Source organism: Bufo gargarizans, chromosome 5 (assembly GCF_014858855.1).
Source record: "Bufo gargarizans isolate SCDJY-AF-19 chromosome 5, ASM1485885v1, whole genome shotgun sequence".
NCBI lineage: Eukaryota > Metazoa > Chordata > Amphibia > Anura > Bufonidae > Bufo > Bufo gargarizans.
The window spans coordinates 390,737,982-390,759,428 of NC_058084.1; the positions used below are offsets into that span (position 1 = coordinate 390,737,982).

At 46.3% G+C, this 21,447-nt stretch overlaps 1 protein-coding gene across 3 annotated transcripts in view; it reads right to left on the minus strand.

Annotated features, from left to right (window-relative positions):
- The window catches only part of SNX13 (sorting nexin 13), a 153,427-nt gene that overhangs the window by 95,629 nt on the left and 36,351 nt on the right, over nt 1–21,447 (minus strand). For 2 of the 3 annotated variants that reach the window (XM_044295794.1, XM_044295792.1), the window contains exons 2-3: nt 15,760–15,872; nt 1,174–1,276 (exon numbers count right to left, since the gene is read on the minus strand). In XM_044295794.1, coding sequence (XP_044151729.1) covers nt 1,174–1,276; nt 15,760–15,872 — 216 coding nt within the window. The remainder of the gene's footprint in view (nt 1–1,173; nt 1,277–15,759; nt 15,873–21,447) is intronic. The other variant, XM_044295793.1, reaches the window with a different exon arrangement.

The window sequence follows — 21,447 nt, forward strand, 5'->3', positions numbered from 1 at the left end:
ATCACAAACCAGCAGCAGTCTCTAAGTCTCACTCTTTATAGGTCTCCTGCAGTCCTTCCTTTCTCATCCTCACTCCTCTACATAGATCGAGCCTTCAGTGAGCAGGCAGCCCGTCTTCACTGAGGACAGATCTGAGCAGTGAATTGAGTTAAAGTGGCCATACACATTAGTCTAACGTTGAGAAAACCAGACAAGATGTAATATTAGCTATGAGTAAGGGTGCCACTACCCAAAACACATAAGTACATTATGGATGCCATTTTATTAAAAAGAAAAAGTATTGAAGATTTTATTCTGATGCTGGAAACATCAGTTCTATATCAAATTTGTCAACCTGAGGCCCCAGGTTATTTGTGCACCGTACTTGGATGTGAATTTGGCCAATTATCAAATGAACTTTCACTGGGTGAGGTGTCTAAAATTTGTTTGTACCAATGTCTTGTTAGTCTTATCTACTGGCAGAAGCTTATCTCAGCGGGAACATAGTGAAGTCCAACATGTCTGATGCTTCGTTCCCTTGATATCTGCTTTTGGGTGAGAGAATGAAGACCCCCCACATGCACTTTAGACAGCAGGACATCCAGAAATTTGTCTTTCATTCATCTAAAAATGTATAAAGACCTTTAGACGTCTATTATTAGCAATGTCCACATAGAGAAGTTCCAGGAGGACAAATCATGTGAACGACGACTAGATTTACATTAGGCATTACATTGGTATAATCTGTCAGCAGTTTTATGGTGTCCTAACTAAGGGCTAAAATAAACTAGTGACAGATCCGCTCAGCGAGATGCTGGGTCACTTTCTTAGAGTGCTAAAATCTTGTATTAAACATCTCCTGAATATTCATGAGCTCCTGATTTTCTCCACCCCTTGCTGCTAATTCAGTCGGGAGCGGTGAAAGCAGAAACTGATGAATATCAGGACGCGCGCTGGAGCTGTTAGGACCTAGCAGCATAAACGTGAGGACAGAGTCTCGGGTTACTCCCATCTGATAAAGTAATGGAATAGCTCCAAAGACCCCCACCAATCTTAAAGAGATGTCAAAGACATGCCATCACTTTATCGAATGTTAACAACCTCTTAAAACCTATTAGGGCAAATGGATATCCTCTCCTAAAATGTGCGCACACAAGCTATACTTAAACAGATCTTTACGTCACAGTAACCTACCCTCGAGATTCCAGCAGAAGTTGATGGAAGAAACGAATGCTCACATCTCTCAAGGTACTTCTCAGAGGTTATCTTTCCGAAAAGAAGCGAGACCACAAAACCCCTAAAAGGAATAAAAATAAATAAAACTAATCAGTGAGGTTCAGAGGGAAAAAAAAGGCACCAAGATGTAATAGTTAATAAAGGGTCACTAACCTTTCAAAAAACTTTTGAGACAGATCATTAGTTTAGTTTGGGGGAAATCTAAGAGCGGAGACCCTACGGACCTCTAGAATGAGGGTTGAGAAGGTTCCGCAGATCAAGACCACAGACATGTATGGAGCTCGTCCTGTGCGGTGAGGAGAGAGCGCAGAATATGCAAGCACTTCTCTCCACTCGTTCAAGAGATTGGTGGGGGTCTCAGCACTCAGATCTCCACCATCTAAACTTTTGATATGTCTCTATAATATACAGGTATATAAAGAGAATTTTGAAAAGTTAGTGACCCTTTAAAGGGCATCTGACAGCAGATTTGTACCTATGACACTGGCTGACCTGTTACATGTGCGCTTGGCAGCTGAAGGCTTCTGTGTGGGTCCTATGTCCATATGTGCAGACATTGCTGAGAAAAATTATGTTTTAATATATGCAAATGAGCAACGGGGTGTTACCGTTACACCTACAGGCTCTGCTCTCTCTGCAACTGCTGCACCCTCTGTACTTTGACCGACAGGACCAGGCAGTGAAAACGTCATCACACTTGGCCCTGTCAATCAAAGGGTACAGCAGTTTCAGAGAGAGCGGAGCCTCTAGGTGTAAAGGCAACGCCCCCATTGCTCTTGGAGGCTCATTTGCATATATTAAAACCTCATTTTTCTTAGCAATGCGGACACATATGAGACATGGGACCAACACAGATGCCTTCAGCTGCCAGGTGCACATGGAACAGGTCAGCCAGTGTCATAGGTACAAATCTACTGACAGATGCCCTTTTATGAAGAATTAGTCTCCCACTTCTCAATGTGTCTGAAGTAAGCTTTCAAAGAGTCTAAAGTAAAAAATACTCAAAACGTACTAGACTTCCATATCCTTATTCAAGTAAATATTCCTCTGCTGAAAACAAATTTGAAAAATTATCTGCCACTCAACATTTAGTATTAGATTGCCCAGAAATGGAAGCAGATGCCAGGAAATAAAGTGACGGGTGAAAGATTCCCAATATTATTACCATGAGGGGCCCTGAACGTTTTTTTTACTCACAGGGAAGCAGTTGGGGTAAGGCCTGCATGTGGACAAGCTATGACCACCCAACAATTGGCTGCCATCGGTGCCCATGGTTTGGCCCCATGCGACCAGGTCCCCCGGCAGCCATACTCCTACTGTCATACTACTGCAAAGACGCCTGGTGTAGGTGTGAGTAAGGCATTTTAGAACCTGTGACCAGCATTATGCTCTCCCCGAGGGGTTTTGAATATTCTGCAAAGTATATATGAGCAGGCTGAATCAATTTGCCATCTTTACTGTAAAAGTGAAAGGTCTGGCTGCAGAGTTCTAGGGAGCCCCCGGCTGGGGAGCTGGTCAGGGGAGGCATGCAGAGTAAGTCCCAATCACAGCAGGATCCTCAACAATCTTACACCTGCTGAGTCACGATTATCTTCGAGAAATGTATTTCCAGTAAATGATATTGAAAACTTTTACAAACTAATATTTGATGGTAAGATATTGGCAAGTTTGCATGCCCAAAGAGCTTCAGACACTTCTGGGGTCATTTATTAAGACTGGCGTTTTAGACTCCGGTCTTAACACCCCTTAAATCCCTTGCTGGCGTAGAGTTGGTTATTTTCCTACACCAAAAACTGGCGTAGAAAATGATATCCGAGTCGTGCCTGCCAACCCCTCCCTCTTCCCCGCCACTGCCACGCCCTGGGAGGTGGTGTGGAAGGAGAAGAAGATGCAGATTTAGTCATACGTCCCCATTGCAACCAAATCTGTGACAGATGTACGCCAAAATATGGCATATATCTAATCATAAATGGCCCCCTTAAGGTTACATCAAACTGGCACTATTTAGAAAGACCTGTACTACTGACTAACTGGATGCTGTCCTATAAGATTCTCACCTGTCTCGCACTCCGGTGTGACCAAAAAGGGTCCTCGTGGAGCTGCGGGACAGGTTACGCGTTTCTCCATTGATACACCAGCTCTGACCCCTTTGCGAACCGATACGGGGATGCGCCGGAGGGGAAGACCACGTGGCTTTCGGGGACAGCTTGGCCGGGCTAGTGGCAGTACGCTGCAGCCGAGCTCGTCTCCGGTGCCTATTGCGGATTCTATTCCGGTGTCCATGTCGACGCGTTCGCGCACTCTCGCAGAGCCTGTTGCGCATCTGCATTTACGTTCGAAAACGGGTTTGCAGGGGGATATACGCGGTCGCGCGTACGCGCTTCGTCGACCAGCGAAGGGAATAGCACCTGGCCGCAAGTTTAAAGCAGATTAGCGGGCCGGCATTGGTCTAATTGACTAATGACCTACCAAAGCCTTGTACACAGGTGTAAGGCTGGATCATGACCTATGGGGAGTGGACACTTGGCGCCCTGAGATTTGTTAGCAGGCACATAAAAGGTGGCCTCCCAGGTCGGTCAGCACCCACTGTTATCCTTCCTTATCCAGGTGCCGGTCAGTACTGCTAGCTACTGACTGAAGTTTGCTGGGACTCCGTCCATTCCAGTGGGACCCAGGATGTCCTAAGATTGCCAGCTCATTTCTAAGTAGTTCCATAAAAATGGTAACGTGCCACCCGAAATCCATGCTGGACCACCCGAAATCCATGCTGGACCACCCACAGAGTACAAATGTCAGGCACTGATCTCTGACATGGTGCAGCTGCAGAAGTAGTGGTCAGTTCCCCATAGAGAAGGCAGATACATTTTCTAACCATCCCTGTATACACAGTGCTCAATAAGTGCTGTATATACAGAAGCCGCTTCCTGCTCCAGTCATAGCAATCATGTGATCACTGGGTGACGGGTAACCGCACAAGCTACCGCTAAGACCAGCTTTACCCTCACCTACTGTGTCCTTCCTTCTGCCATACCATGTAGTAATCTTTCCCCCATCTTGTTCAACCCCCCCCAACAGACCTATCTATCACGATCAATGGCTGCACACTCTCCCCAGTCAACAAAGCCTGCTTATATCAGACTCTCACCTACAGTGGAATCCTTCAAAAGAAACCTGAAAACCCACCTCTTCAGACAAGCCTACAACCAGTGACCCTGCTGCCTATATACCGCCATGACCAACTTAACCCGCACCTACTGTGTCCTTCTCCCATACCATGTAGATTGTAAGCCCTCACAGGCAGGGCCCTCTCTCCTTCTGTACCAGTTTGTAACTCGTCTTCTTTATGATTAGTGCAATTGTCTGTATTATGTATGTGCACCGCTTATCATATGTACAGCGCTATGGAATGAATGGCGCTTTAATAATAAATAATAAATAATAATAATAATAATTGAAAGCCCTCACGGGCAGGGCCCTCTCTCCATCTGTACCAGTTTGTAACTCGCCTTGTTCATGCTTAGTGCAACTGTCTGTATTATGTATGTGCACCGCCTATAATATGCACAGCGAATGGCGCTTTAATAATGAATAATAAAAATAAGCTGCTGAACCCAGAGCAGCTCTGCAGTGCCGTCAGGTAGCTGTATTCCTATTAATATGTCTGCCCTACTTCCAGGAGAAATCAGTACATAAGCACCTTTATGACCTTGATGAGGGCACCATCTAAGGGTTGCTGGATTCCGGCAGGCAGATCCGGCAATCTGTATGCAAACGGATACCATTTGTAGACGGATCTGGGTGCGAATCCGTCTCACAAATGCACTGCAATACTGGATCTATCTCTACAGTTGTCATCCGTAAAAAACGGATCCGGTATTTATCTTTTTCACATTTTAAAAGAACTTTAAAAAGTTCTGAGTTTCAATGGCACAACCCTAACGGGCTCGCAGTGACGATGTTCATGTTGTAGCACGTGCAGGACATGCAGTGAGGCCGATACCCGCAGTATGTACCGCAGTGCGCAGGTAGATTCCCCCGCCTGTGCCTGCGTGAGATTCCAATACAAAGCAAATGTGACATTACAGGCAGAGAGAGAAGGTCATAGTGATGTTGCAGGCTGAGGGGAAAACTTGTGATAGCAAGATGGAGGTACTGGCAGCGACTTTGGTATTTTCGAAGATTCAAAACCCTCTGCTGGGCCGCATTGACATGTCAAACATACTTCATTATCTGGGGCTCAGAAAAGAAAACTAACAAAGGTATGGTCTGATCGAGGTTTAAAGGGGTCGTGTCATCTGAGACATTGGTGGCCTATCGCTAGGATATGCTACCAATGTCAGATAGGTGCGGTTCCCAGAGGTAGGACTCGTACCTATATCTAGAACAGAGAGCACACCACACAGCCACCTCTATAGGACTGCCGGAAATAGCTGATCCAGAACTCCTATAGAAGTGAATAGAGAACGGCCGCACTTGTGTGGTTCACTCTCATTCATTTTAGGGGCTCCATTGAAGAGATAGGCCGAACCACCTCTGGGACCCATGCCCATCTCCCTACTGAAAAAATACCGAACCTAGCTCGCTTGGCCAACACCTATCTAACAGGTATCCAATGTGTACAGCCATCTTTATAAAGGTTAGCCGTGTCCAGAAGACCACGGTGGAAACGCAATGACCGTATCGATACAAAAGGTGATTATTAGGTTAAATTTTGGGCGCAGAGACCTGAGGATTTTGAGTGCACATAAATCTGGGCATAGATTAGCGTAAAACATAACCTACTCCAGACATAGCAACATAAGCCAAGAACAATATCAAGATGTGTCAATAATTTCAGGAAAAAACAGAGCACAACTAGACTCCGCAAGAAGAAGATAAGGATCTAATCAGGAATACAAACACTCGCAAATAACAACCAGGGAAGTATACGTTAATAATAATCAAAAACACCTTCCCATCAATCTAAAATATACCTTTTATTAATCAATTAAAAATAACCAATCCGGGCGGAGATCTTAAGGATCAGGATAACAAATACATATATACAATATACCAGGTATGCTATTTAACTCCGTACACGAGATACCCCCCCCATGGTTACTCACGGTTAGCTGAAATCACACCATATCCTTTCTCAACAGGTAGGATGGGGATCAATCCATAGGTGTTGTGCAGGAACTTAGATAATGTCCAGGAGTTTGCAGGTGGTTTAAAATGGTGGAAAACCACAAGCTATGTAATAGATGACATAAACCTACAAATTCCCTGTATGTCCCTTGAAGGTAGGGGTTCCCCGTCCTCGTACCTAATCTAGTATCGCCTATAATCCCCTATCCTGTAGAGAAGGACAAGCTGAGTACATAGGCATACATAAAACGGACAAACAGAATGACAGACAACAAATTCCCAACGATACGTTTCCCCAGTCAGTATGGATCACGACTGGTTCGTCAGGGGAAAGAAAAAGATGATACTTCAACCATGAGTCTCACGGTGGAGACCATCATTCAGTGCCCCTCAATCAAGACCCTCTAGGAGAAAAAAACACCTGACATCCTAGATTTTTTTTTCTTCTAGTATATATTGTATAAATGTATTTGTTATCCTGATCCTTGAGATCTCAGCCCGGATTGAGGTTATTTTTTATTGATTAATAAAAGGTATATTTTAGATTGATGGGAAGGTGTTTTTGATTATTATTCAGGAATACAAAGGGAAAGTAATGCAGCCAATGATTCCTACTCACTGTACGGGACGCCTCTGTGCTGACGCTGGTCCTAATGACATACTTATATTTAGCTGATGACTTGCAACCATCCAATATGTAATATATGTATCATAATAATCACTTTAATAGATCAGAAAATGTCATTAGCCCCTGGGGTATCCAATTAAAGGGGTTATCCGGGATTGGGGACATTGTTGTGATAGTACTAGAGTGACATACATATTTCACACATGCATGTACTACCTGCGCCACATATTTCTGAAGCCCCGTTTGGATACTGCAAATTATTGGGCGGAAGTGACTATTTTTGTAAAAACAGTGACGTACCGGGTCCCCTGCAGGCGAGCGAAGCCTCTTCTTCCGCTTCGCAGGGAGCCCGGTGACGTCACCGTCAGTCTAAGTCATTATGCAGAGAGCACGGAGGGGCAGAAACTAGGCTGGCAGACATTGCGCTAAGCCATGCCACTCCGGTCTGGTGACGTCACCGGGCATGGATCTTTCTAATGGGGGAGGAATATCTGCAGCTGGAGGTGGGATATGCATGAGGGGGGCGGATAGATGGAGGAATGGACGATGTGCGGCAGGAGGATAAATATGTATGAGGGGGGCAGATAGATGGAGGAGTGGACGATGTGCGGCAGGAGGATGAATATGTATGAGGGGGGGGCGGATAGATGGAGGAGTGGACAATGTGCGGCAGGAGGATGAATATGTATGGGGGGGGATAGATGGAGGAGTGGACGATGTGCGGCAGGAGGATGAATATGTATGGGGGGGGGGCGGATAGATGGAGGAGTGGACGATGTGCGGCAGGAGGATGAATATGTATGGGGGGGGGCGGATAGATGGAGGAGTGGACGATGTGCGGCAGCAGGATGAATATGTATGAAGTGGGCGGATAGATGGAGGAGTGGACAATGTGCGGCAGGAGGAAGAATATCTATGAGGGGGCGGATAGATGGAGTAGTAGACTATGTGCAGCAGGAGGATGAATATGTATGAGGGGGCGGATAGATGGAGGAGTGGACGATGTGCGGCAGGAGGATGAATATGTATGAGGGGGGCGGATAGATGGAGGAGTGGACTATGTGCGGCAGGAGGATGAATATGTATGAGGGGGGGGGCGGATAGATGGAGGAGTAGACGATGTGCAGCAGGAGGATGAATATGTATGAGGGGGCGGATAGATGGAGGAGTGGACGATGTGCGGCAGGAGGATGAATATGTATGAGGGGGCGGATAGATGGAGGAGTGGACGATGTGCGGCAGGAGGATGAATATGTATGAGGGGGCGGATAGATGGAGGAGTGGACGATGTGCAGCAGGAGGATGAATATGTATGAGGGGGGGGGGGTGCAGGGACGAGTTGAAAGACCGTAGAAACCAAGAGATGCCGCGCTGCGCTGGGACCCGCAGTGCAGTGCGGCAGGAAGTCATCACACAAATAAACATCAATGTCAGCAATATGTGGGGGACCGTAGGAGCCATGCAGCAGTGTAATAATACCGAAAAACCATCGGGGGGACCTTGACTCGGCTAGTAATAGTGAGTAAACTATACTTGAAAAAATAATTTTGGTCCCGGACAACCCCTTTAACACGTAAAATTAAGGGTACGACCACAGGGTGCAGTTGAGTATCGTGTGGATGCAGAGGCCACTGTGGGCTCTAATTAAAATAACGAGGGCCACACTGCTTAATTTGTAGATTCTTTCACTTACAGGTCCTGTCTGGTTTTGAAAACCATTTGCTGAATACCCCATTAGAGAATTAGAAGTTAAAGGGAACCTGTCACCGGGATTTTGTGTATAGAGGACATGGGCTGCTAGCACATCCGCAATACCCAGTCCCCATAGCTCTGTGTGCTTTTATTGAGTAAAAAAAAACGATTTGATACATATGCAAATTACCCTGAGATGAGTCAGAGCCTGAAAATAGGACTCTTCTCTAGTCACACATATAAGATAGGACTCGTATGTTAATTTGCATAAAAGGCGGGAAGTACAAAAATGCATAATACTTACTGAATTTGTCTGCAAATGGACTTTAAAGTGTAATTTATATGTTCAGGGTAACACAATGAACATTTAGAAACGCTCAGTGAGAGTAGCATAGCAGAGGTGACAGGTTCCTTTTTTTATTTACTTGCAAGTATTTTGGGCTAAGGACATGTTCACATCTACACTGGAGGCTCCATTCGGGGCCTCTGTCACCAGGGCCGGCGTTAGCACCCGGCATACCCGGGCAAGTGCCGGGGCCCACTGTTCCTTAAGGGGCCCACTAGTTTCCGCGGCCCCTTTAAACATTTTGACGTACAGTACTTTAACTTTATGCTGCTGCTGCGCTGCCATATCATAGGATCTCCAGCAGATCGGAAGAGGACTGGAGGAACAAGCACGTGATCACAGCAGGGGCGGAGCTGATCAGCAGCGGGAGCGCAGCTGAAGACACAGCCGAGCGCCGAAGAAACCAGGACTCCTGGAACAGTAAACCCGTGCATACTGTGACATCGCAAACTCTGATCTACAGTACCTGTTATATGGGCAGATCCAAGAATCGTTCCTTCAGTTGTGGTTCCTAAGATGGAGCTGACTTGTAAGAGTTTCTTTAATATCGACATTACCAGATTGTATTACATGCAGTACATTATAGGTCAGACACACAGTGACTTCCCATTCACCCAGGGCAGCAGTCAGTGTGAGATGTGAGTCCTGTGACGTGTGACCACTGACACCACACACCAGTAACATGAGGGGGTGGCTGCAGGGCTAATGCATGGTGTAGACCCCCCAGTATACCTAACCTCAGGCTACCACATCTAATGTAATGTATATCGATGAGAAATGCACAGCAAGCAGTAAAGCTAATATTCCTAAAGGCTTAGCAGCATATCCAGCCTCAGTCAGCAGTGAGTTACTGATAACTTATCACGGAAGTTATCAGTAATGACAGACTCACTCTCTGCTGACTGAGGCTGGACATGCTGCTGACTGAGCCTTTAGGAAAATTTGCTTTACTGCTTGCTGTGCATTTCTTTTCCTCATCCATATACATGTACAGAGGCGTATCTATCACGAGGCAAACAAGGCATTTGCCCGGGGCGGCACTTGCCAATGGGGCGGCAAAATGCCTTGTTTGCCTAGTTAGTTAACGTACACAAATACGCCAATTTTTTCTCCCCTTGCTTTGTCCGATGCTTGCCGATCCTTCACTATGCCGCTGCAAGCGGCAGCATCGCCGGCGCCGCATAGTGAAGGAGTGACTTACTTCCTCCTCCCTCCTCCTCCCGACCCCAGGTGTTTCCGCAATTTTCACCTACCCGGCCTTGCTACCCACGTCACTTTTAGTAGTGACGTGGGAGGTGCGTCTCTCCCCTCGGCTCCTGATTGGCTCTGCTGGGGGTTTGTCGGCGCAGGTGCGGAGGATTCCCCTGTAGCAAATAGTGCACGTGCACAGTGAGAGTGAGACTCATAAAGGTGGTATGAAGTCAGACTGTCTATGGTGGCCCTGGCCTCTCCTTGAGGCTGCCCCATACAGACTGTATGGGGCAGCCTCAAGGAGAGGCCAGGGCCACCATAGACAGTCTGACATACATACCCCCTTTATTTATTGGGGCAGTCACAAGGAGACACTAAACTGTATGGGGGCTGCCACAAGCAAATAGTGCACTCTGCACTGTGTCATAAATAAATGTGGTATGTGTGTCAGATTGTCTATGGTGGCCCTGGCCTCTCCTTGAGGCTGCCCCATACAGACTGTATGGGGCAGCCTCAAGGAGAGGCCAGGGCCACCATAGACAGTCTGACATACATACCCCCTTTATTTATTGGGGCAGTCACAAGGAGACACTAAACTGTATGGGGGCTGCCACAAGCAAATAGTGCACTCTGCACTGTGTCATAAATAAATGTGGTATGTGTGTCAGATTGTCTATGGTGGCCCTGGCCTCTCCTTGAGGCTGCCCCATACAGTCTGTATGGTGCAGCCTCAAGGAGAGGCCAGTGCCACCATAGACAGTCTGACACACATACCACATTTATTTATGACACAGTGCAGAGTGCACTATTTGCTTGTGGCAGCCCCCATACAGTTTAGTGTCTCCTTGTGACTGCCCCCGTCCCCGCCCCCCATACAGTATAACACAGTATAACGTCTCCTTATGTGTGCCCCCCGTACAGCTTGTATAATGTCTCCTTGTGCCTGCCCCCGCCCCCATACAGTATATCGTCTCCTTGAGGCTGCCCCCATACAGTATAACGTCTCGTTGAGGCTGCCCCCATACAGTATAACGTCTCGTTGAGGCTGCCCCATACAGTATAATGTCTCGTTGAGGCTGCCCCATACAGTATAACGTCTCCTTGAGGCTGCCCCATACAGTATAACGTCTCCTTGAGGCTGCCCCCATACAGTATAACATCTCCTTGAGGCTGCCCCAAACAGTATAACGTATCCTTGAGGCTGCCCCCATACAGTATAACGTCTCCTTGAGGCTGCCCCATACAGTATAATGTCTCCTTGAGGCTGCCCCATACAGTATAATGTCTCCTTGAGGCTGCCCCATACAGTATAACATCCCCTTGTGTTTTTTTCTTTTAAACGGGTATTTATTGCAAAATATATATCGTTATCGCGATAAATTTCTTAATATTAGTATGCAAAACAGGAAAGGGTGGAGCCTAAAGAGGAAGGGGTGGGGTTTACAGAGGAAGGGGTTTGGCCGTGACAGGAAGGGGTGGGTCAAATTTATATTAGGGGGGTGCCCGAGTTTAGTCTCGCCTAGGGCAGCACAAAACCAAGATACACCACTGTACATGTATATACATAATGTGGCAGCCCCACTCACTATGCGGTGCTGAGACAATGGATAGAGCGGACTGTGGCGGTGAGCCTACCCCATACACAGCAGGTGCTGTGACGATCTTACCATCGCAGAAGTGTCTGTCCCTGTATGTGTGTGTCTGTCTCTCCCTGTGTGTGTCACCATCACCATGCCCACAGTGTTCCTATATCTTGACGCAGCTGCATCGGGACGTTCTGTGCGGGGCCAGAAGAAGGAAGAAGAGGCAGCGCCACCAGCATGGAGTCCCGTGGGAGAGGCAAAGAGAGGCACATTATGGACGTAGGTAACACTACTGCATGATCTACACTAGTGTTATCTGTGGTTTTACATAGGACTGCAGGTAATACTGCCACATTATCAGAACTAGTGTTATCTGTGGTTTTACATTGAACTGCAAGTAACACTACTACATTTCTGTACTCAGATAGCCATCACTGTGTTATTTGTGGTTTTACATAGGACTGCAGGTGATATTGAATACTTTGTCTGTACTCAAAGAGTTATCACTATATAAGGGGGCCCACTGAGACTTTATCGCCCAAGGGCCCACATGAACCTGGAGCCGGCCCTGTCTGTCACAGATGTTCTAAAAAAAATTGCGGAGAGGAAAGCGCAGGAATTTTCTCTCCTCTAAAAAAGCGTTCTCCCAAAGGGATCCTATTATAGTCAACGGGATCCGTTAGGCTCCGTCCCTGTCACTGTGTGCCGGCACTTCCTTTATTTTAGTTGTTCAGAATAATAATGTGAAAGAGACCTAAAAATGTCTTTATATTAAACATTTTCATGCAATCTAATACATAATAGGCAGCAGAATTCCTTTCACTGACAAATCCATCAGACTGGCCGCTGCAGACACTTAAATTTACATTGGTTCTAAGAAGATTAGAAGACCAACAACCATAATAAAAACCCCATAACAAGAATTATTTTTAGCCCAATATGCAAAAAGAACCTGCTCATCCCGAGTCCTCTCCTGCATAACGGAAACCGGACGGATCTGTTTTGCAGCCCATAGACTTCTATTATGGCGGAATAAATAACTGAATGCCTCTAAAGGCATTCCGTCATAGAATTGCGTTATGGTCCGTGGTAACGGAATCTATAACTCAATTCACCTTAATTACCAGTAAACGAAGTGTGAACGAATTTCATAACCTGAAATTCGCTCATCTCTAATCCCGGTACTTAAGACCCATTATAACACTCCTTAACACTCCTATCTTTCAAGTGATTTTCCTTTTTACTGTTGACTACACTCCTTTTTCGAATATGGAGGTGGCCACTGACTCCACAATCCGGAAAGGTCCACTCCTTTTATACCGGCAGCATGGTGGAGTCCTCTATTTGGAACTTTCTGGGAAGTCCTTCCTTGTGATATTTCCTACGGCAACTTACATCAGAACCATCAGACATTCTGCTATTTGATGCCTCCATGAGGTAGGTCTCACCTTGACAAAGAGCTTCTAGTAAGCCAACAGAGACTTCCGTCTGGTTGTTAGCTACCCCCCTCCCCATTCTTCCCAGCTTCTCCCCCTTTTCCTGTTCGTGGTGTCAACAAATGACTGGTTGGAAAAACTCAGAAAATTATTTTTGATAAACGAAACATGTTGGGAAAAAATTGCCTGGAAATCCTATTTTTGCTCCAGAGATGAACTTACCTTACAATCTCCAGGAACCACTAAGACTAATGAAATAGTAGAAATTATGACAGACAGTAGCGTAACGGTCCCTTTACACTGCGCGATGCTCAGTCAGATTATCGCTATGATTCACACGGACACTCGCTAGCGATAATCTGTCTGTATAAAGGTGCCACCAATTACCCAATGAACATGCAAACTCTCGTTCATAGGAGTAATAGGATCGTTAATGTGGTGACCTAAATCATCGCTTACCAGCAGCACATTGTGCCGTCTAAACAGCTGTATAGGGACGAGCGACGGCATTAGCGATTCCTCCTCCCCAAACTGTGGAGGAGACCACTGCATGTAAATGCAGATTTCTCTTCCACTGATGAGCAGGCGATTGTCAGGAAGGAACACTTCCTTACCGACAATTGCTTGCTACATGGGGCCATGTAAAGGGGCCCTAAGGCTTTGAGTATATGGGTTTATAGACGGGTGATACAAGCATGTCTAAAATTACACAGTAAACTGCTTTATAACCACCGGGAAAACTACTCACATGATCCTCTTCCAACTACACAACTAGCTCTTTACAAGCTACAGTAAGCAGTGAGTAATCAGCTTGAGACCATTACATTGTATTTTAACTGTGTGTGCCTTCAAGAAGAAAACTATAGAATGTACTAAAGGACTGTATATAGGATAGAATGCTAAATAGTAACAGTAGTAATAATAGTCACACTGCAATAATCTTCCATTGCAATGATTGATAGATAGAAATGTAAATGTGCATTTATCCATGTGCTCTAGAGTATATGGAAACTATAGAGGGGGGTCCCTAAGGAACAAACTCATCCATTATATGTCATTCGACCTAACAGCTGTCCATGTAATGTGTGTGATAGTGGTGGCAGACAGTTTAACAGCACATATGTACCTTCTTTTATCCTGTGGAGCATTGCATGGTCTATAAAACTCCTTACACCTACTATGTACTCTCCACAAGGCCTCTCACCCAACTCAGCTAGTCCTCTCTACACTGATGAGGGGCAATCACCCCAAAACAACTATCTGCAGATGAGAAACTGGCTTGGCTATAATCCTAAAATTACGTCTCAAGGCCTGTTTTAAAAGTTCGAACATTAACTTATAAGATAGCTAACTTTAACTTATAAGATAGCTAACTTCCAACTGGTGGCATCTTTTTGTGGAAAGATCCAATTTGAGTACAGTAATTCCTCTTACTTACTCAGAAGCAACATATAGAAACATCAAAGAGAAGTACTGAGCAGAATAGATGTGAATAAAGAAATTGGGGTGAGATATAACACTAAGCTGCTGAGTCTTGCCACTGTCAGCCCGTGTCTTCCTCATAATGCTGATCACTTCTCATCCTCTCCTGTCCACTGTATAGATTTCAGCGCTGGCGACTGCCTTGAAATAGCTCCTCAGGATAGGCCAACAACAGCAGAGCAGTGGGGTCTCACATCTGGCACCCCACCGCACCGATCTGATAATGAAGACCCATCCTGAGGTTAGGCCATCACTATCCAAATCCCAGAAAACACCTTTAATTAAAAAAATATATATGGTAACTGCTAAATTATCTCCATTGATATCAACACGCACACTCAATGTTTCTCATGATGGAATCAGGGGAAATAGCTGTGGGCTGAACCAGCCATCAGTATAGGACAAACTTAGGCTCTGTTCACACTTCTGTTGGCTCTTTTCCATCAAGTATGACTTGAATGGGACGATCACTGGCAATTGCAATGCCCCATCTCTACAAGAGAGGCGATGCACAGCTAAAGCTAAAGGAGCACTCGCACGAGCACCTCTTCTAACAGCTGATCAGAGGCGGTGCAAGGAGTCCAACCCCTACCGATCCGATATTGATGACCTACGCCCAGGATAGGTCATCAATACCTTGCTCACTTTGTTAGAGAGGTATAATAGGAAATATAGGCTGTAATTTGGGGTACCACAGGGAGGAAGAAGTAATCAAGATGGCAAACAACATTCCAAGCATATCAACTATATACAAAAGGAACACGCAAGAGCCTCTACATTTTCTATAACCGCCTAAGTTGAACGATCTAGGCAAACAAATAGCTTGAGTGTATTTATAAAGGGGAAATACAACATAAAAACATCTTCTAACAAGTCGCAGTACATGTCCGAAAATTCCACTGTTATCAGGAGACTCAAAGCGGTGACCCAGGGTTTGTCCCAGCGCCTGACTCCCAGCACAACTCTTGGCCTACAGCACCAGTAAAATGAAGAGATATTGCAGTATGACCTGCAGTCCTTCATATAAAACGCGTCCCTCTGTAAACATTTATTACTTACCCACCCACGAAGCAGAGGATGTAAAAGGCGAAGTAAAATATAGCAAAGGGTCCAAATGTTACGAGGAAGAGCACGCCACCGAGACTTCCCCAACCCCATATGGAAAGACTGGCCTGGAGAGAAAGAAAGATCATTACACATAATTGGAAACGGAGAAGCAAAAAGCACAAAGACAGGATTGTGTATGTATTTCACAAATATTAGAAATAATAATTTCAATCAACACAACGAATGGAGGAAAAAAAAAAAACACATGAAAAACGACTGATCCCGGCTCTATTTACCCCGATGCAGTGATGACATCACGTCGACAAAAAGTGACTGCTGCAGCTCCAACCAACGAGGCCAGCGATTGACTGCAGTGGACATGTGCTAAGGACATGACTTCACCGCTGCAGCTCGGAGAACCTGAGCGGTGAACTGGATCAATCAGGTAAGTACTTTATTTTTATTTATTTTTTTAGGCAGATGCCGAGGGTTGTCCAGTTTTCTCCTGAAACTATACAAGCCCTTTAACGCAAAATGTGGCTTGAGAAAACCGGAACACAGGCAATGATAACCCGCAGTGTGTGGTCCTAGTGTGGAGAAAGAATGCCGTCAGCACTGCCTTGCATATACTACCGAGGTTGGTCCTGATGGTACATCCAAGGCAAGAAGAGGCGGGGCTTGTGGCCAAAATATTTGTAGCAATACCCACTTTTATAATACCATGCTAGCAATTCTTGTGTCCCTGATCTCAGAATCCGCTTCTGGGATCCTGGAACCTCCTTCCCCATACAGGCCGCACTATAAAATGTACAGAGACATTACAGATAAAATGGATATATTAGGTTCCTTGAAGGGAGTCCGTCACCAGGAAATTCACTGGTAAGCCAGGTACTCGTAGGGCTAGCTCAGCCGAGCGTAATGATGCCTTTCGCTTAAGCTACTTTCACACTAGCGTTTTTTGCTGGATGCGGCACGGCTCAGCAAAAAACGCTTCCGTTATGAACGGATCCGGTTTTATTATCTTTAACATTGCCAAGACGAATCCATCATGAACTCCACTGAAAGTCAATAGGGGAAGGAACAGATTTCTATTGTGTCCGAAAAAACAGATCCGTCCCCATTGACTTGCATTGTGGGTCATGACGGATCCATTTTGCGCCGCATCCCATGACGGAATGAAGACTGCAGCATGCTGAGGTTTCTCTCCAGTATGGGAACGCAACCAAACGAAACGGAAGGCACCTTGGAGCATTCCATTCTGTGCAGTTCAGTTTTGTCCCCATTGACAATGAAGCGTTTTTCTCCGGTATTGAGATCCTCTGCCAGATCTCAATACCGGAAAATGTAAATGCCAGTGTGAAAGTCGCCTTAGTGATGTGTTGGTTCATTCTCGAGAAAAATGCAAATGAGCAGTTAAGTGCACCGAGGGTGGGTCTGAGGCACTCCGGGCACCTTTTCTGCTCCTGAGCGCCTGGGTATGGTCCATTATACAAGCTGTTCGCCGGTCCGTGTACCGCTGTAACATACGTGTCATGGCGCTCTGAAATCCTCTCAAGGTGTCAATTCCTAATAGTGGACCTTGCATGACAATGGTGGCATCACTTCACCGCCCGTGTACAAGCAGGTCCGAGTAGTAGGGCTGACCACTGGTAATAGACAGATTATGCGACTGAGAAGGATCTACAGACCACCAGGGGGCGCCCGTCGGTGGAAGAGGTGGGTCACCGCTGTGTGTGGAGGGTGAGCAGGAAGTGGAGACTGATGGGGACCCAGGAGGTGTCAGGACGGGGGCTGCGGGTGGTCAGTGAACCTCTCAGTCCGCAGATCTGCTGTGCAGTAATGTAAATGTGCAAGAGGCCAGTGCAGAACAGGAACCCTACTGTACCAGCCGCAGCGCTGTACGCTACGCCATGATACTCCATTTCTCATGTACGTTATACTCCTGATCAAATGTCTTTTTGGAAAGCTTCACCAGCCCCACCTCAGAGACCTCAAGGAATGTGGGATTTTAGTGTGGAAAAAGGGGATGTCTCACAATAACCCCCATCATTTCTGCAGGCCCACCTGCAGCATTCCAGGGGCACAACAAGGGGCACAGCCACTCTAAGACGGACAATCCCTCTAAAAGGAATCTCAAGGATCTGACTTTATGGGGCTCTTAAGTTTCAGTATATTTAGGATTAGTTGATTCTTCTGCTCTCTCGGGTTTAGCTGCTTTTGGACATACCTATTCTTTCCACAGAGACTCCATACCCGGATGTCCCGATGAGCCTGGGGTGGGCTTATTTTTGGAACAAGCAGAGCTGCAGGGCAAAGCATGGAAGGGGAGGGGGGGGGGGCAGATTGGCAGTCTAATCCTCCTCAGCTAGGAGATTTATTTTGACAAACATTAAACTCTATGCAGGCGACGCAGTGACTGATAAAGCAGAGCCAGATAGAAGCAAAACAGTCAACACTGCAGACCAGGGGGTAGGCAACCTCCGCAACTCCAGCTGTTGTGAAACTACAACTCCCAGCATATATACTTCCTCCGCTCTTCTCACAACTCTCACAGAAATGAATGGAGCATGCTGAGAATTGTAGTTTCACAACAGCTGGAGTGCCAAAGGTTGCCGACCCCTGCAGGTAGGTACTCCTCATAGACCGCGAGTTTGTAGTTTATACCCCCAATAGCGCTGTCACTTTAACCATTACCATGACAACACATAATATACACAATATTTATCTGACAGAAACAATAAACAGATGCTGGCATTGGCCCCTGAATGGTGGTGGGCGGATATTTATAAAGCGCCGCACCCCAGATACATTGTAGCATTATGTATGGTAAACAGCTGACGGGCAACAGATCGACCGATACATAGATATTAGTACCCTGTACTACGCTGCCACATGTAGGGGCCCCGTCGTGATACAGGCATGGGGCTGATGATGGCGCTGGCTGGGGGACATGATAATGGTGGAAATGGCACATGGGGCTGATGGCGCTGGCTGGGGGACATGATGATGGTGGAAATGGCACATGGGGCTGATGGCGCTGGCTGGGGGACATGATGATGGTGGAAATGGCACATGGGGCTGATGGCGCTGGCTGGGGGACATGATGATGGTGGAAATGGCACATGGGGCTGATGGCGCTGGCTGGGGGACATGATGATGGTGGAAATGGCACATGGGGCTGATGGCGCTGGCTGGGGGACATGATGATGGTGGAAATGGCACATGGGGCTGATGGCGCTGGCTGGGGGACATGATGATGGTGGAAATGGCACATGGGGCTGATGGCGCTGGCTGGGGGACATGATGATGGTGGAAATGGCACATGGGGCTGATGGCGCTGGCTGGGGGACATGATGATGGTGGAAATGGCACATGGGGCTGATGGCGCTGGCTGGGGGACATGATGATGGTGGAAATGGCACATGGGGCTGATGGCGCTGGCTGGGGGACATGATGATGGTGGAAATGGCACATGGGGCTGATGGCGCTGGCTGGGGGACATGATGATGGTGGCAAATTGGCACATGGGGCTGATGGCGCTGGCTGGGGGACATGATGATGGTGGCAAATTGGCAATGGCATAAGGCTCATGGTGCTGGCTGGGGGACATGATAATGGTGGCAATGGTATGGGGCTTATTGTAAAAATATTGTTTTCATAAGGCAATTTTAGCAATATGTTAGTTTAAGGTTTTTCCTATTAGAGTACTCGGTTAATACTCAATTGCTAAAATAATCGTTTCCTGCAGCCCTAGATATCATCAAGCTGTGTACCTGTTTTGGTCAACTCGCAAGCATGGAGGAGCCTACATGTGGGGAGGAGGAGAAGGAGGAGATGCTCATAAAGAAGACCGCTGCGATGTCGGTCATATGGACCTGGTTTGGGATTAAGGAGTCTGGGCGAGAATAATAGCAAAGATGGGGAATACAATTTATCACCTCAAAACGAAGCACGTTTTGGAATACGAAAATAGCCAAAAACTGCGCCCTCCTCCACAAATGCCCGGTCAGTCAAGTGGAAACCAAAAAGATGGCCCTACCCCTACACACCAGATTCAGATTTTAAAAGCATTTTCTAAAGGCATTCCATATAACAAAAGAATCGGCGGTGGATTGATATTACAAATGGCATTACCCTGTACCTGTATAAGGACCTGGTGCCGTTTCTTACAGTGGAGAAAAGCAGCTTTCAGAACATGATTAAGACACTCGATCCACGTTACGAGGTACCTAGCCGCAAACACTTTACCCGAACTGAAATGCCCAAACTGTATGACAAAGTCCACCAGCAAGTGAAGAAAGAACTCTGGAAAGAATAAATCAAGGCAACTGGACTTACTGTAGATTTCTTGAAAACGTTTCACTCGTTCTTCTAACAAGCTTTCTCAATTCTGAGTGACTGTACAAGAATTCTGGGAATAAATATGTAACTGAATCAACAACTGGTAATTATACCCAGCATTGGGTCAAAGGTGTTGATTCCATTATCCTAATTGGAGTCTGTAGGTGATAAAGACTTCCCAGAAAAAGGTGTCAAGACAGCATTGTATGTGGCAGTGTGTTTTGGAAAAGGAGGTCGATTGGTACAAACGAGGCGTGAAGGAGGCCATCTACGTAAAAATGGAGAAGCCAAGCTTGAATAGAGGCGGGGGCGGGGGGGGTTAGACATCTATTGTCTGCCACATACAATGCTGTCTTGACACCTTTTTCTGGGAAGTCTTTATCACCTACTGACTCCAATTAGGATAATGGAATCAACACCTTTGACCCAATGCTGGGTATAAATGACCTCTGACCCCATGCTGGGTATAATTACCAGATGTTGATTCAGTTACATATTTATTCCCAGAATTTTTGTACAGTCACTCAGAATTGAGAAAGCTCGTTGGAAGAACGAGTGAAACGTTTTCAAGAAATCTACAGTACGTCCAGTTGCCTTGATTTATTCTTTACAGATTTACCATGACCTGGATAAATGAGAACCTTCACAGACAAAGAACTCTTGAGCATAAAACACTATGCAACTACTATGGACAATGGAGCCTTATATTAGTCTCACAGTCCACTTCATCAATGACGAGTGGAAGTTGTGCAGCAGATGCCTACAGACAGCTTATTTCCCCGAGGATCATACAGGTGAACTGATATCTAAGGGATAAAAGGAAGCGCTGGAGTCATGGGGACTTAAAGAAGAGTTACGAGTCTGCATAACCACCGACAATGGCGCAAATATGGTGAAAGCAGTAGAAATGAACGGCTGGACAAGACTGCAGTGCTTCAGCCACAGGCTCCACCTCGCCATCGGTAGGTAAACGTTTGACGCGGGGGTATGGTGCTAATAATATCTTCAAATTTTGTGTGAAAGATGCCCGTGTTGAACATGCAATTGGCAAATGCAAGAAAATAGTTAGTGCCTTTTCTTACACTTGGAAAAGGAAGAGAGAAATGGCTAAGGCCCAGGCTAAACTAAACCTGCCTCCTCACTGAGACACCAACAAGATGGGGGTATCGACAACAGAGTATTCAGCGGGAGCTTGAACAAGAGAAGGCCATAGCACAGGTCCTGAAAGAAGACAGGAAAACCAGGCACCAGGTACCGACTTGGCAGGACATTGAGGTGTTAGAATCTATGAACAAGACCCTCAACCCCTGTTGGAGTTCCCAGATGCTCTTTTTGGAGAAGACTATGTGAGTGTGTCGT